General features: G+C 41.0%; 1 protein-coding gene and 1 long non-coding RNA gene across 7 annotated transcripts in view; one reads left to right on the top strand and one right to left on the bottom strand.

The window, feature by feature from the left end:
* Nucleotides 1-10,770, bottom strand: part of LOC123366277 — a 63,384-nt gene extending 52,614 nt beyond the window's left edge. For both annotated transcript variants that reach the window (XR_006578006.1, XR_006578007.1), the window contains exons 1-2: nt 10,729-10,770; nt 9,721-9,786 (exon numbers count right to left, since the gene is read on the bottom strand). This is a non-coding gene — a long non-coding RNA (uncharacterized LOC123366277). The remainder of the gene's footprint in view (nt 1-9,720; nt 9,787-10,728) is intronic.
* LOC123366276 overlaps nt 1-17,493 on the top strand; it is a 97,784-nt gene that overhangs the window by 58,405 nt on the left and 21,886 nt on the right. For all 5 annotated transcript variants that reach the window (XM_045009563.1, XM_045009564.1, XM_045009565.1 and 2 more), the window contains one exon: nt 12,893-12,991. In XM_045009563.1, the coding sequence (XP_044865498.1) occupies nt 12,893-12,991 (99 nt within the window). The remainder of the gene's footprint in view (nt 1-12,892; nt 12,992-17,493) is intronic.

Genomic DNA, 17,493 nt, shown 5'->3' with positions numbered 1-17,493 from the left:
AGTCAGGTTTTATTAAACAGGGTCACCTGACCAAAGCCAGTGTATGCCATTGCCAAGAATCTAATTTGTAGGCAATGTTCATGTTTCCCTCTTGCTCTGCTCCACTACTGAATGTTGTCTACTATAATCTGCACTTGCCAGTTTTATCGCCAGCAATTTATTCATAGAAGGTGAAATTCACCCCTGTGCAGAGGACTAGCACAAGATCTATGCACCAGTTAAAATTTTAAAAGAGGGCTCAGGTGTAATATTAGCAGTGTATAGACCTTGTGTTATCTGTCTGCGCAGAGATGAATATATAACCCTTCAAGCACAGTGTATAAATGAATGTGTTAAGTCACACAAATACACTTGTGCATTGCACTTCATTAACAAAATAACTTTTAAACATATACTCATGTAAAAAAACTTGCTTTGCTCTGTGCCACGCACTATGCACAAACTATTGTCCCTCTGGATTCTGAACACAAAGGGCCACACTCTGCACTTACCTACACCATTGTAAATGTTGAGTAACTCCATGGAAACCAATGGAGCTACTCTCAGTTTCAACCAGTGTAAGTGAGAGCAGCATGTTGGCCCACCTAACTCTTCTAGAAAACTTCCTCAGTAGACATTTTCAGGTGACTTTGTAATTGTTTCCAAACGAAGGGAGGATTAGTGGAGATGTCACCAAACCGTGAGGAGGCCGTGTTCGCCTTTTATCCTGCCCCAGTCTAAAGGTAGGCCACATGGGTCCCTGTTTGCCTGGCCTAAGACAAATATATCTTGGCTCATTCCTTGTTACTACGAGCCTGACTGAAGCAGAAGAGATTGTTCACAGAGATGTGAGAGAAAAATAAAACTGAAATGAAGGAGTGACCTTTTAAACATGAAAAGGGGAAAGTGCCACTTGAAAATTAATTCAAAACCAATTTCAGGCAATTAAACTGACAGAGCATCAACAGAGACAAAGTTAAGTGCAATCAACATTTTTTTTAAGAAGAATTACAATTTTATGGAAAAATAATTAAGGGAAAATCAGGACTAAGATTTTTCAAGTGATTGGTGATGCAAGATTGCTCATTTTGGGGGGATGCCAAAGAGGCCTGGGTTTTGGAGGAGAGAAGAAAAGTATGGGGTGGGGAAATGACATATAGGCAGAATTGTTTCTTTACACAGAACCTTATTCTTCAGTGTTTTGTCCCCTGTGTCATCATTTCCACCTGTGCAAATCAGTTTTAAACCGATAGACATTCAGAATGGTAACGTTACACTCATTTTGCACTAGTGTAAATAACTGTGTAGAGTACAAGGCAGTGGAGAATGAGGCCCAGAATGTTTTCAGATTTTCCATGAGGGGAAGTGGCTCCCAGTATAAGGCCTTGTCCTCACACCAGCTGGCATCAGTTAGCTAAGGGTATGTTTTTTGTTTTTCAACTGAGTTAGTTAAATGTCTGCAAGCTTGTGTGTAGATAGGGCCTAAGATAGTTTCTCTTAGAGCTAGTCTACTCTAGAAGCACTACATTGGCGCAGCTGCACTGATGCAGCTGTGTCGCTGTCATACGTCTGGTGAAGAGGCTCAATGCCAATGGGAGAGAGCTCTCCTGTTGGCATAGTTGCTCTCCATGAGAGACAGAATCTCTGTTGGCAGGAGTGTGTCTTCTGCTGACATAGCACCAGTGTATACAGTGCTTAGGTCAGTGTAATTTGCATTGCTCGGGGAGGTGGCTTCTTCACACCCCGAGTGACATAAATTATATCGACATAAGCGGTAATGTAGACCTGCCCTTATTCTTGTATTCCACCTCCACAATATACACCATATGCCTATTAACTAAGATTTGCTTATATTTTTGAGTGGATATGTTTAAAAATGGAAATATTTCTTAAGTTAGATGCTATTCTGCTTTGTTTGATGCAAGATATATATACAGACTCTCTCTCTCTCTCTCTCCAGACACACTCAGAGACGGGGGAGCTATGGAGCCTGCTTTTTTATATCCTAGTTTGGTTCGGATACGTTGTGTGGAAGCCTTTTCAGTTGTTCCATTTGTAGATTAAGTAAAGAGCTTTAGCCAAAGGAATTTAATAATTCTTTAAAATAAGTCTCCCCTTTGTCTGGTTCTCATTCACACCACAGTGGCAGAGGGGCCTTTGTACTGCCAGAGTGCTAGAAACAGGCCTTTGAATAAATGAGAGCCAGTCCCCAAATATATATTATTACTGCCCCATGTAGTTTATATTCAGAAACTACTTTTGCCATACACTATTAACATATGTTAAACCAGAACAGAAATCAGTATCTAAAGACTTTGCAATTAAACTGTTATTTTGATAAATGCTTTCAGAATTATGTCCATTAAATAAAAAAGATGAAAACATGGATAAACAGATAATTCTATTCTAGAGATGATGCTACCACTAACAGTAGATGCTGAAAGTAAATTCTAAGATACTGATTTAAAAAAAAAAGGTATTGGTGGTGGCGATTATTTAGGTGTCAACAATGTTCTCGGTGCTATATATGCAGGGCCCTGTATATTTTGCAATTCCACACTGGTGGAATTTACAGAAACATATCTCTTGTATAGAAGTGTGCTCCAGAAACTGTGCTTCCCCTTAACAGAATCATTTGGTGCTCTAATGGTTGTGAAGAAAATGCTGAAATCTAGCATAGAAACTGAAGAAGTGTTTTGTTTTTTTTTAATCTGCAGACATTTTGAAATAATAGCTCTCATAGGTGTGAACCATCCTATTTATTTCCTAAGACTGTTAACTCTGAAACATAAAGATGATAGCTTAATGTCAAAATTGTTAATTTTTTCACTAGGGACCATTTAGTAGAAGTATCTGGCTAATGTATTTGTCACACAACACTAAACAGTCATGCACTCTGCCCCACTCGTATTAGGTTATTTGGTGAATAGCAAATAGCTCCTACTGATCATACAAAACTTCCAGCATGACCCAGATAATTTCCATGATACAATTGTGTTGTCAAGACAAAAATCTGTGTCTTATTAAAAGCTGAAAATGTAGGGTCAACATAAAATAAATTTAATTTAATGTAAAGATAAATAGTACAGAAGCCACTGTGTTTATATTACTGATTTTCATATTTGTTCACTGAAACCCATGTAAATGAAGCTACTGGGATAATTCCAGTCTGCTCTGGTAGGGTATCAGAGAATCCAAGAACTTTATCACATAATTTAGGTCCAGATCATTGCAGATCCACTTTGAACAGATCAGAGCAATATGGGTATTGGAGCGGTCGGGGAGGAGGTGATTACAGCTGTCAAGCAGATGGCCAATAATGCATAGACAAAGATTTTACCTACCTGGACAGATGGGAAGGCTGGGATTTCTGTTAAGTTGTGGAGAAAGATCCAGCAAGACTGGAACAACCCAGATGATTGAACAGAAGAATATGGAAAAGTCAAAGATGACTCTAAAGAAGAAAGTTTGAGTGGAGGGAAGGATGTTGATGTTACCAGCAATGGAGAAAGTAGCTGAGAAGGAAAAATAAGATATGGAGCTCATTTTTGGCCATGTTAAATTTAAGCTGATGGCAAGCCATCCAAGGTAACATGTTGGAGACATAGTCAGATGTACAGGACAAAACTAAGAAAGATAGGTCAGGTATGGAGATGTAGATTTGTGAGTCATTGACCTAAAGATAGCAATTGAATCAGTGTGATCAGAAGAGGTCCTCTAAGTATAAAATAGAGTTCTGGATCCCCCATTGACAGGAGAGAGGGAAGGAGGAGGAGAAACCACCAGAGGAAACACTGAAAGAGTCAGAGAAATAGGAGGAGAGCCAAAGAAGGACAGGACTAGGAAAGTCACGGTAGGATGGATGTCCTTGAGGAAAAAGTGACAGCTGTGTTTCAGAGTGCAGAATGGTCAAGAAGAAGGACAAAGCAAAAGAGATCCTGATGAGCTGTTGGCAGGAAGAGAAGCAAGATGCTGGTGAGAACTGGTGAGGTGAGAGGAAGGAAGCCAAGTTGGAGTGGAGCAAGGTGTGAGGACAGGACGTTAAGGCAGTGATTGTAAACAACTCATTCAAGGATATTAGGAGTGGAGGGAATTAGAAGGATGGGATGGCAGTTGGAGAGACAACCAATTTCAATTTTTTGAGGCTGGCAGATACTAGTGTGCTTGTGTGCTACACGGGTCGATACAAGCATGGGTTTTCTGTAATCACTGTAATTGAAAAAAATAAAGCTCTCTCCTCCTAATGTGTTAGGCTGGATGGAGTTCCTTTCCCCAAATTGTATTGTCTTGTGTGTGTGTATAAATATAGTGCCTTTCAACCTGAAGTGACGTGCTCTGGGACTCACCTGAGAGCACCACTGAAATGCCCCTCGCTATAGAGATGGTTGCAGCAGCCAATTGATGTGCAGCACTGCAGGGATGGGGCACTTTGGAACAGGAGAAAAGACACACATTCTTTTCCTGAAATAATTTTTATGGAACTCTGTGAGAGAGCCCACTAATAATCATGCATTTGTATTATAGACCTTTCCGAAAAGGAGCGGGTCAGAGCACAAAGCTGAGCTAGCAAGTTGAAACTAGTACAGACAGTGGTTTGTTTAGTGTCCCCGTGTCCATAATCTCCCCAAATACACAGGCCATTAGACGTAATTCATCCCTGGTTTAACTCCATTGACTTCATTGGCGTTACACTAAGAGTTAATGTGATCAGATATGCCAGTAACATAGCAAATATAGCTAGATGTACAAGAGCACACTACTAAAAAGTCTGATCAACAACAATACATCTGCCAGACCTCATATATTGCTCCCAGGAAGTGAAGGGGTTGATACTATGTTACGTATTTCACATATGTTTGGACGTATCCGGAAACAGTGAAATAAAAATTTGAAGGAGTCATTTTTTTGGAGTTGGGACATCATTGATACTGTAATTGTGTAGGGGGTGAGCCATGGTTTATAAAGGGCCACAGGTACAGCTGCATTGTTTGCACAGAGAAGGGATATGTGCCAGAGTGAATCCCCTTGGAGCCCATAGGGGACAATGATCTGGCACTTGTATGGGGCTTATGAGAGAGGGTATGTGGCTGTGTTGCTTTGACTAAAGAGAGACTCACTAGCACCTGGACTGCAAGGACTGTCTGTCCATATGCTTTGTTATTACATAATTATTAGTAAAATTGCATTCTTCTGTCTCCCAGTGTACTAATGTATCTGCTCTCTTTGGAGAGGCCATTTTATTTTTTTTTAAATGGCTGAAAGTTAAGAGAAGCTTATTTTGACCTTTCCAAAATGATACTATTAGCAGACAAATGAAATATTGTATACCGAAATTTGAAAGCAAATGTGAATGTGTGGTGGGTGGAGCAGCACCAGCAGTAGGAGAACAGATGTGCCAGTTTTGAAAGAACCTTTAAAAAAACGACTGTATATTGGATACTTTTGTGATCAGGTTTTTGTAAGAACCTCGTTGAATAGGCAGTCCCATGACTTCGCTTCAGCATAAAGTGTTTCTCCAGGGGAGAGTCAGATACAGTGTGTGAGAGAGTATCTTGGGGCATAGCTACACGATGCATTAGTGTGCACCAGTGGAATGTAACTTCTAGCCTGCACCAGTAGACTGTGCACTAACTGGCCCAGGTGGACCAAACCAGCATGCTCTAAAAGTTCCTTAGTGTGCATTAACATAGTCCCACTTCAAACAATACTACATTAACGCACACTAGGGAACTTTTAGTGTGCACCAGCTAATGTCCACACATGTTAGTTAACACAACATATTGGTGCAGGCTAATTAGGTTGACCAGACATCCCGATAAAATCGGGACCGTCCCAATATTTAGGTGTTTGTCCTGCATCCTGACCGATCTTTGGTTGGGACGCAATTTGTCCCGATATTTCGCTTCGCAGGCCGCACTCGCCTTTCCCCCTCCCCCCCCCGCCGGTGGACTCCCCACCCCATGTGTCCCGATATTTTCTCCTTCTCATCTGGTCACCCTAATGCTAATGCACTTACCCCTGGAGTTATCCCCAAGTCACTATTGCTGGTTAATTCCATGTGTGGACGGTCTTATTCTGAAATAAGAATGTTCACACATGAAGTTAACTAGAAATAGATAATCAGGGATAACTCCATGTGTAGACAAGACCATAGGGGTGATGTTGCCCATCTCATGGATTCCATGCAGAGATGCCTGATATTTTAAATGCAAGCGTGGGGAAGGTGTGAGCCCTGTTAGCATATTTCTAAAGCCTGGTCTACACTACACAGTTAGATCAACGTAAGCTGCCTTGCGTTGACCTAGCTGAGGAATTGTCTTCCCTTAAATTTGGCTCTTGCTGATGTAAGTGCCTCTCTATGCCGATTTAGGCTTTGTCTACACTGTCACTTTTGTCGGTAAAACTTTTGTGAGTCAGGGGTGTGAAAACAACACCCTCCTGATCGACGTAAGTTTCTCCGGCAAAAGTGCTGGTGTGGACAGCTCTATGTCAGCAGGAGAGGCCTCCTGCTGACATAGATAATCCCACTTATTGGGGTGGTTTAATTATGCTGGCAGGAGAGCTCTCTCCCACCAGCAAAGAGCGGCTACATGGGAGACCTTACAGCGGCACAGCTGTAGCGATAACACTGTGCCACTGTAAGGTCCGTAGTGTAGACATAGTGCGATAAGAGTCACAGCCGATGTAATTAGGTTGACGCAGTGTCAGTGTAGACACTGTGTTGCTTACGTTGACTGTTAATGCTCCACAGTGACAATACAATTCATACAAGCGTTCTAGTGAGGATGCACACTGCCAACACAAGGAGCCAAGCATACACACACAAACAAGTGATTTAATGGCTGTATGCTGACGTAAGTAGGTTGACATAATTTTGTAGTATAGACATAGCCTAGGAGTATAGATAGGTAATTCGGGAGCGGGTGGGGGGACTTATTGTGGTACTTCAGACAGACTAGTATTGAAAAGGAAGGTCAGAATATTCATTCGTACTTGTGAAAATGGGATTATTTATGCACAAGCAGTAGCTGATGAAGGCAGTTAATACAGTTGTCAGTGAGTTTCTAACTTAGTTTAGTAGCAGTTTGCAGCATGTTCAAGGCTGTGTAACTGGGCCCTGGTTTACGCTGGGGGGGATCAATCTAAGTTATGCAACTTCAGCTATGTGAATAACGTAGCTGAAGTTGTCGTACTTAGATCGACTTACCGTGGGCTGCTGCTCTCCTGTCAACTCCGCCTGCGCCTCTCATGGTGGTGGAGTACAGGAGTCGATGGGAGAGCGCTCGGGGGTTGATTTATCATGTCTAGGCTAGATGTGATAAATCAATCCCCGCTGGATTGATCGCTACCCATCGATCCAGCGGGTAGTGAAGACGTACCCTGGGACAGGTACTCAACCAGCAGAAACTGGGAAGAGATCTAGAAGAATTGCAATGATTTGTGCTGACTAGTCTTTTATTAGTGTGAACTCTCACTGTTCCATCTGAAACTGGCTGCCTGGTGATAACATTCTGCCTCATGCATGTCAAAGAGCATTTCTCAGCTCTGCAGGAAACTCTGTGAGTGGATCTGAGAAGTGAATTTTGGGAATGTAAGAACCATTATAAAAATGTGTTACCTATAATACAAACTATATGGAAAAGATATATGTTTATAAACATAGGTCATATGATTTATTTTTATAAATGTCACATATGTGGGTGGAGTAAAACATACAAAAGAGGTCACTTTAATATTAGTGCATATGAGTCAATATATAATTTCACATAAGTCTAATATTTAAAATAAGTGCTACTTATACTGCAGTCACATATAATTTACATGTATTTTTGTTCTGCAAGGAAACCCCTTTTGTATGTGTGTTGGGACTGTTTCTTTGTCTCCCTGAACCTTGTGTTGTCATTTGCCCTGGTGCAAAGTGAATGCAAAGTGGGTGTAAGCTGGTACTAAATCAGAAGGCTATGTCTACACTGTCCCATGGTGAGGACTACAGGATGTTAATGCAGAGAGCACCAAACAGTTGGGCTCTGAGTGCTGTGTGTGGACACTGCTGGCATGAACTAAAAGGTATCTAGTTCACATTAACGTAATCCTCTTTGAAACAGGACTATATTCACATCCCCACAGCCTGCACTGTGACTCAGTGCAGACAAGCCCTAACAGAGATTCAGGCCTTGTAACTGAGGACATTATAGATACACTGCGAAATGGATTCCCCTTTCCAATTTACTCTGTGTATTGACCCATATCTTTTGATCAACATTTGTTCAAATGAACAGGGACTTCTACTGTACTCCTTTGCCAAACAGCATTGTAACAGAGTATCTCTATCAGACATTCATTGATTATCTCAACAACAGAGCTGAAATTAAATGCAATAGGGGCACGTAAGGGACTATAATAAGAAATTGCTTTTTCTAAAAAGTATCCTTGGCTTTGTCTGGCATATGACCTAAGACCCACACATTCAGTTGTGAAGGTATCACTAATGATGTGCTAGTTCTCAAGGACGTATCAGCGTGCTGCAGCTAACACCCGATAACACCGCTCACTCCAGTGCTGACACACTTTGGCTGCTGAGTGCAAAAATCTCTCCTGAAAGAGACCCTAGGCAAAAAGCAAGGAGCTGCGTTTACTCACAGGACTGTGCAGCAGGTAACATAAAAATCCAACCTCATCCAGGCTGCTCTTTTCCAGAAGACTAAACAGTATGATTGTTGCATTGTTCAGTCCGTTTTCCTGTTTATTATTGGCCACCTCTTTTTTTAATACTTCTCTTATAAATTCAACTTTCTTTTAGTTTATAAATGTCTTCAGCTTTCTTCCTTTTTAAAGTTTTCACACTTCTGTAGGTGTCTTCTCTGCGAGGTGGAGGAGCCTCACTACCCACTTCCACAAGCAAGCAGCATTCACTTCTTGTCTGATGATGATTTTAATAGATGGAAGACCTGTGGCATAGAGTCTATCATAGAGTCTATGATGCCCTGCATCTTGTGCAGTTATTTACACCAGTGTGAAGCATACTTGCTTTTCACTCACTTTGCACTGTTGTGAATTACTGTACAAGGTGAAGAGCAACAAAGAACTGGCCAGCCACTGGCCTGACTTGTTGGTTGTAGGATTGAGCCCTGCCAAATGCAATAATTACTTTGATGTGGCCCTTTAAGTAGTTTGGTTTTAGCGCAGCTTCTTTCTCAGTGAAACATAACCTGCTAATTGTTTTCCTGTATTACTCTAAAAAGTATGGCCCTTTAATAGTGATTTCAGAGAACAAATGAGCCTGTTTTGACTTTCCTCTTCTGCTAGTTGAGTGATCTGTCAGGTTTCCTGTCATCCATGAAGTGTCTCTCTCTCTCTCTCTCTCGTGAACAAATGTATGGAAATACATTTGTATGTAAAACAAAATGAGATACTTAGCTCCCAAGCTTCCTAGGCAAGGTGTTTGTGGCATCATAATCCCCACTAGCCAGTATTGTACCAATTAAAATGGCATAGATGCTCTTGACTCAAATCATCCACATTATACATATTGGCAGGAATGTTTTCTCCCTGAATGAAGTTAAAACAAAACCATTATATATACTAAACTATGGCTATAGAAATGCTCATTACTCTGAGATTGTCCTGTCCTTGAACTTTATATAGGCAAGCTAAATGTACACATTTAATAGAATATAAATCTCACAGTTGACCATGAATATAAAACATTTAATTTGACACAGAACTACTGGGTGTACATACTTTTGGAGTCAATATAAATACATCCCCTCTCTCGTTTCAGCTCTGTTTGCAGGAGGTGGTGGACTTCTGAGGACAGAAAACAGTTTATTGTTTGCAGAGTAAAATAGATGGCTAACATCTGGTACTAAGTCGGGGAGGCTAATACACTGCACTCTCTCTTTGTTCAGCTGGCCTTGTGCTTAAACTGCCTGCTGTAGTAAGGATGTTTGTAGTTGTTTTATTTGTAGATAAATGTCAGGACAGTAATCTTGTGACTTGAAGAATTCTAACAGAGAACCTAGCACTGTGAATTTACTTTACAGAATTACCATAGTACCAATATAATTCCTAACCCTGCTTGTCATAGAAGACTCTTAAAAGCTCATAAAGTGGTCTCTCCCTAGTACCTCATTCTTTAGTCATAGCTTCATGGTTTAAGGCCTGAAGAGACCAGTAGATCATCTAGTCTGATCTCCTGTATATCATGGGCCATTACGTTTCACTTTGTTACCCCTGTATTGAACCCAATATCTTTTGTTAGGCTTTAGCCAATCTTCAGAAAGCACCCTGTCTTGAGCTAAAAACATCAAGAAAGGGAGAATCCACCACTTCCCTTGGTAGTTTGTTCCAATAGTTAATCACCCTCACTGCCAATAACATGTGCCTTATTTCCAGCTGGAATTTGTCTGGCTTCAGCTTCCAGCCGTTGGGTCTTTGTAATGACTTTCTCCGCTAGATTAAAAAACCTTTTTAGTACCTAGTATTTTCTCCCTGTGAGGGTCCTTATACACTGAAATCAAGTGACCTCTTGCTCTTCCTCTGCTAAACTAAACAGATTGAGCTCTGTAAGTATCTCACTAAGATACTTTTCATTTTTTTCCATCCTGAAATAATTTTTGTGGCTCTTTTCTGCACCCTCTCCAATTTTTCAACATCCTTTTTGAAATGTGGACACCAGAACTGCACACAGCATTCCAGGATCTGTCTCTGCAATGCCATATACAGAGGTAAAATAACCTCCGTACTCACCGCACCCCTGTTTGTACATCCAACCATTGCACTGGCCCTTTGTTGACACAGTGTTGCCCTGGGAGCTCATGCTGATTGTTTGTTCACTGTGACCCCTACATTCTTTTCAGAGCCACTGCATTCCAGGATACAGTCCCCCATTCTATAGGTATGGGCTGCATTCCTTGCTCCAAGATGTATAACTTTGCATTTGGCTGTATTTGCTGTGTATGACCTCCCCGTCCTCATAATTACTCACCATTTTGCCAATCTTTGTGTTATCTGCAATGTTATCAGCAGTAATTTTTATATTTACTTCTCAATCACCAATGAAAATGTTGAATAGCATCAGATCAAGAACCAGTCCTTGTAGAATCCCCCGAGAAACACCTCTATTTGATGATGCTTCCCCATTGATGACTACTGTTTGAGATCTGTCAGTTAGACTGTTCTTGATCTGTTTAACATGTGCTATATGGATACTATATAGTGCTTTTTTTAATCTGAATGGTGTGCGGTACTAAATGAAATGCCTTACAGAAGTCTAAGTACATCTTCTCAGTTACTTTTATCAATTAAGCTTGTAATCTCCTCAAAGAATGAATTCACTTTTGCTATCTTACACATTTTTATGTACTTTTGTACCTCAAAAGTAGCAGAATTATAACAATGCTGTCTGAGATTTCCAGAACATTCTTGTTTTGGCTGAGCTCAGCCAAACCAATAAGTTCTGGAAATCTGAGACCACATTGATAAAATTCATTTATTTTTGGGAGTTGAAGGTGGCAACCAACTGCACAACCATGGGCGGAACAGATGAAGGAAATGATAGCTAATGACACTGGAGCAAAACACCTGCTTTTACCATGACATTTTTTATATCTTTAATGTTCACCCAGAATAAATAGGATTTCAGTTTTTAAGTTCTCTGCACATTAATTGCATGGTACTTAATGTATCCACTTTGGAAGTATGAAAGACCGAGTTGACCAGACCCTGCTTTGAACATGTGGGTCCAAGGAATGTTGGTGTTTCATTCTGGCTCTTAGTTCCTGAACCAGATTTCATCGATTATTATCATGTATTACTTCACCTTTGTGACAAAAATGAAAGTACTGATAAAGAATCCATTGCATTTCCTAAGTAGTGACACAAAATGGGTAGTTTTTTGTATGTTTAAGTAAGGCTATATCAACACTATGAGCTAGGGGTGTGATTCCCTTACTCGTATGCACATACTCACACTAGCTCTTATCGAGCTAGTGCGAGTATAAATAGCAGCATACCTGCGGTAGCACAGATAGTGGCAGCAAAGGTCCAATGAGTTATGCCAAGTAAGTACTCACTGGTTTCAGGTGGGTATTTACTTGACATGGTTCAGCCATTCCTCTGCAGCTACTACCCATGCTACTGCAGCGACCGGGGCGGCTCCAGGCCCCAGCACGCCAAGCGCGTGCTTGGGGCGGCAAGCCACTGGGGGCGCTCTGCCGGTTGCCGCGAGGGCGGCAGGCAGGCTGCCTTCAGCGGCTTGCCTGCAGAGGGTCCGCTGGTCCCGCGGCTTCGGCGGACCTCCCGGGAGGTTTCGCTGGTCCCGTGGCTTCAGCGGACTTCCGCAGGCATGCCTGCGGGAGGTCCGCCGAAGCCGCGGGACCGGCGAACCCTCCGCAGGCAAGCCACCGAAGGCAGCCTGCCTGCCGTGCTTGGGGCGGCAAAATGCCTAGAGCCGCCCCTGGCAGCGACACTGTGTGTTCACAAGCAGGGAAAATACACCCAAGTGTGTTAACTTAGGACAGATTGTGCTTTCCATTATAGCAGAGTTAATCCAGAAAAAGTCCACTGAAATCAATAACCTTACTCTATGTTTTATGCTGGTGTATCTGAAATCCGAATCTATTCCCAAAATATAATGGTGAGTTAAAATATGAAATATTGTGGTAGGGCTATTAAGCGGTCCTATTCAGTATTCTTGACTCTTTCAAGCCAGATAGGGTTTTGCCTGAATAAGGAGCAAATAAAGACCTCTAAATCAGTACTGCTCTTTATTTTTCCCCTTTAAGGCACATTTCAAAATGGCATAGAAATGATGAATACACAAATCCACAATGAAGTAACCAGCTAGGCACTTACTTTTCATGCCCAGTTATGAAGACATACTGTTCTTGACTTTGCTTTTGCTATCTTACAGAGCTCAGCTTCTCTACCAGGATCAGTGTCCTGCCAACCTCCAGCTCATCATCCAAGTAAACACACAAAGGCCGAAGAAGAAACTGAGCAATTTCCTAAGGTAGGTGAGAAAACCCTGACTCTTGTTGCATCCTTTCAGTTGAATTTCTCAGCTTGCTAGTTAGTTCACCAAGCCAAGGCTGAGTGTTGGGGATAAATTGTCTGGTGTTGAGTGTTGGGGATAAAGGCCAATTCCTCCCTGATAGGAGTTCATTAGCTTCAGTGGAGTCACACGAGGGATACATTTTGGCCCTTTGTGCTCATAGGTCAGCAGGTTGCTTTGTTTTCTCTGGAGCTGTGACTTTTGCTGTGAAAAGGAACATACACTGCAGTTCAGTATATTTCCAGCTTTTCTCCCTCCTGTCCCAGAACTGGCAATTGTTTTTCTTGTGCTTTTTATTCTTACTGAATCATCACCAGAAATTTACCATTTTAGGTGTGGTTTTTTGTTTTGTTTTTCAATTCCGATGTCTCCAAACCATTTAAGTCAAGTTTTATGCCTTAACCTACACATTATTTGTATGTGCATAAAATGCAAAGGGGGAAGTCCAATCCTGTCCGGAGGGAAAGCCTAAGGCCTATTTATCACTTAACCTCAGTGATGCGTAGGCTTTGTGCAAGCTATAGCATAGGGATGGGCTTCATTCATTTTCTTTTTTCAGTCCATACAAAATACAGCTGCTAAAATCTCCCTTGTGTGTTGATTTGATCATGTCACTACCATCTTGGGAAAAATTCCTCCACTGGTTCCTCATATGCTGTCACATCAGATGTAAGTGATTTTGTCACCATCTTGAAAGCTCTACATAACTTTTCTTCTCCTTATGTATCCTTCCTTGTTGGACTTTGGATTGCCTCACTCTGCCAGTGTACTCACCCATTTGTTAGCTTCTCCCACAAATGCCTTTTTGCCTTTGTCCATGTGGCATTCTACAACTTCATCCACAGAGCCCTGTCTGCAGTTTTGGAGAGATTTAAAATTCCACTACTGCTGCAGTGGTTACAGTGAATCATATTGACTCTCATTAAAATCCCTGTTTGTGCCCATTCCCTGACCTTTGTCACCCTGTCTGTCCATCCTTAGATTGTGATCTTGGAACAGTGACAGTCCCTTCTTGAATGTCTGGAAATGACTAGCATTACCATAAACAACTAATGAATACTACTCATAATAATCAGTGGCTTTCCAATAGATCTATTTTTAAAAAATAGTATGTGATGTGTACAAAATGCAAACAACATTACAGTTTGGACTTTGCCTTTATGAAAAGGCAAAATCAAGCCACATTTCACTGATGATGACAGCAGAACAGGAGCTGAAGCTCCAAAGAAGAAATCTATCTCATCACTTTTATTTTTCACATATTTATCTACATTCTTACGTAGAAGATCAGCACCATTCAGGCTGATGGTGAGAAAACAGGGTGGAGAATCATGAGCGTGGAGGAAAATCTAATTTTCTCAGTGTGTCTAGGAAGTCCTTGCTTTTTCGGTATGTCTGTACTGCAAAAGCAAAACGAAAAAACCTGCAGAAGTGAGTCTCAGAGCACATAACTGACTCGTGCTCACACTGCAGGCTAAAAGCGGCTGTGTAAATGTTCCTGCTCGGGCCAAAACTGGGGCTCTGAGGCCTCCCCACTCGCCAGATTTCAGAGCCAGTGCTCCAGCCTGAGCCCAAACATCTACGCTGCTATTTCTAGCCCCATAGAGTGAGATTCATGAGCCTGATTCAGTTGACACGGGCTCTGAGCCTCACTGCTGCAGGGTACGGGTTGGGTTTTTTGACATGTAGACGTACCCTTTGAGCACTGTTTTGTGGACTTGCAATTTAATTTCCACCTCCTGTATTTTCCCTTTAATTCCTTCCACACAGTTGTTTAATTCTGCCAGTCAATGCAACTAGGATTCCAATTTGGTGTCCATTGATTTTTACAGCTGCTGTCATATTACCGGTTTTATATCTAGAGCTTCCTTATTGTTCTTATCCCATTCCCCTGGCCAGAGCTGACTTAAAAATGGAGGAAGAAAGGGAAATCATGAACACTTCTAAAGTGTTTTCATTCCATTGGTTTTCAAAATGGACTGGTTTTTTTTTTTAAAAATTCCATATAATTTAATAGATTTTTTTCATATTTGAAATTGGAATGTTCAAAAAACAATTTTTTAAATTTCAAAATAAAAATATTTCCAAAACAAGAAGTGTTGATTTAAAAAAAAAAAGTCTTACTGGGTAACTACTCTGATCAGTCAAAGCTGGCAATGAGAGAGAGAGGAAAAGGAAAACAAACTTTTCTGTTTGAAAATTTTGAAAACAGAAAATTTTGAGAAAATCATTTTGAAAGTTTTCTGTTTTTGAGAATTTTCAACTGACTCTTTTTTTTCCCCCTTAAAAACAAGTGTTTGAAGAAAAAATGTTGTGCAGCTGTGTTGACTGATGGACACTTAATCTTTGCTCAGTCAGAATGGCTACTGAGACTTTCAGTCTGAAGGCTCTTGGTGTGAAAATCAGATTTTTCTCCACAACTGATTTTTCCCCTCTAGTCTGTGGAATGAGTTCAATTTTAAGGACAGGATTTGGGGGTTAGTGGTGTTGTGTTTTTGTTTAAGTGTTGTGACGTTTCACTTTTATTCAGTTTGTCTCTTGCAATTCAACATGCAGAGCCTACCATCAGATTCCTTGGAACAGAAGCATCTAAAGTGTGTTTCTTTGTAGTTGGATGGTGTTTGGAGACAAGAAATCTTATGAGGAAGCAGATAAGATTATTTTTCCTACTATTTTGCAGACATTCTTCCATCTGTCATGTCCCACAGTATCGCCAACCCCAAGCATTAAAAAATCATGAGATGTTTAAATATATATATTTAATATTGCTATTGATTTGATATGGAAGGCATTCAGATACTGTGGTGATGGATGGTAAACCCCTGAGATTCTCCCATGCTTAAATGAGTTTAAACTCATTGAGACCTTAGGAGTTTGGGGCTCTAGAGACCCTGATGTGGCAAACCAATTGCGCCCTTTGTGTCTGTTTGTGCTATGGGGCGCAGGGTTGGAACTTTTGTTAGCCAACCTATTTTATAATAGAATGAGAATAAATGCCTTAAGTGTTGGAAAAATGCCAAGGAATTGACAGAAATCAGATCTGATATTCAATTACAAAGATACTTTTATTTAATCTGAATCTACTCCCTACGAAAAAGTCCTACAGAGTTTAATAGTGATGAAACCAATAAGATTCTTTAGAAAGTACTCTGAAAAACCACAGAATTTGAGACTTGAGATCCTTTCCATAAAATCAGCCTATAGAATTATATCCCACTATAGAATTCTACAGGCTTATTTAAGTATTCTGTAGAACCGTTTTCATTTTCTGTTTGCCTCTATTATGACATTTGTGTACCCCCCCGCTCCATTTACATACTGCGTAAGCACCTCAAAATCTTTAACGTATCTGTCCTCACAACACCCATTGGATAGGGAAGTTCTATTGCTCCAGTTTTGCAGATGAGACACTGAAGCACAGAAAGACTAAGCAACTAAAGACCAAGGTCACACAGGAAGTTTGTGGCGGAGCAGGGAACTGAACTCAGCTCTCCTGTGGCCTATGCTAATGTCCTAACCACTGGACAATCCTTCCTCTCCCCTTGGTAGCATCCAGGCTTCAGTAGTTGCTATCCAAACTCAGAAGAAGAAAGTCCCTGCCCCAAAGAGCTTACTCTATAGCACTTTTCCATGAGGCATATAAAACAAGTGTTTGGGAAAACATTTTTGAAATGTCCAGAAGATGCTAGTTGTTATAACCAGGTGGCTGGTGTGTATGAAACAAAGTTTACTGCCACTCGCTGGGTTTAAAAGTAGATTTTGTTTCTCACACTTTGCTGTTAAAATTTAGCCACTCAAACAGAAAAGGGGGATCATTACAGACTGCTGCAGGATGGGTAAATAAAGCTGAGTCTGGTGGTCAAGGGGACTGGCAAAGGCAATTACTCATGTGAACACATTTTACTCTTCTGATAGCTGAGAAACCAGTTTGGGATATTTCTCAGCAAGAGTGTATAAAGCCAACATTTTCTTCACTGTGGTCTCTCTCCTCTCTTTTCTTCCACCCCATACTGCAAGGCCCAAAATAAATTCCATTCCTGACCTGGGCAGTTTTTGCTTGTTAGTTTAGACACAAGCCCATCTCTGTGGAGTCTTGGGAAGAACAAGATTTACTATAAAACCAGGCAGGGGGACTGAATGATGGTCCACACATAACCGGCAGAACAGAGGGATATGTCCTTATGTGAACAAAGATGAATAGCTTAGTTTTCTTTTACTCCTTTATATTTCTGTTGTCAGATGTTAAATCTGGCCAGTTTGAAATGCTTGGTTATTATAAGCCTCATGCCAGCTAGGAAATATAACTGGTGTTAATGCTTGCTGTCAGCAATAGGTGCCGCTGAACTGGTGCTGTAAATGATTTTAATGCGAGTGTAGACAGGACCAAACAGTGTTCAGTACCATTTCAGAAAACATGGTGGATGCTCAAGGGTTGACCCTCAAGTGTTTACACTAGCCTT

This window comes from Mauremys mutica, chromosome 3 (genome assembly GCF_020497125.1).
Source record: "Mauremys mutica isolate MM-2020 ecotype Southern chromosome 3, ASM2049712v1, whole genome shotgun sequence".
Classification (NCBI taxonomy): Eukaryota; Metazoa; Chordata; order Testudines; family Geoemydidae; genus Mauremys; species Mauremys mutica.
Note: the sequence above shows the minus strand (reverse complement) of the source record. Positions and strands in the feature narration are given on the sequence as shown.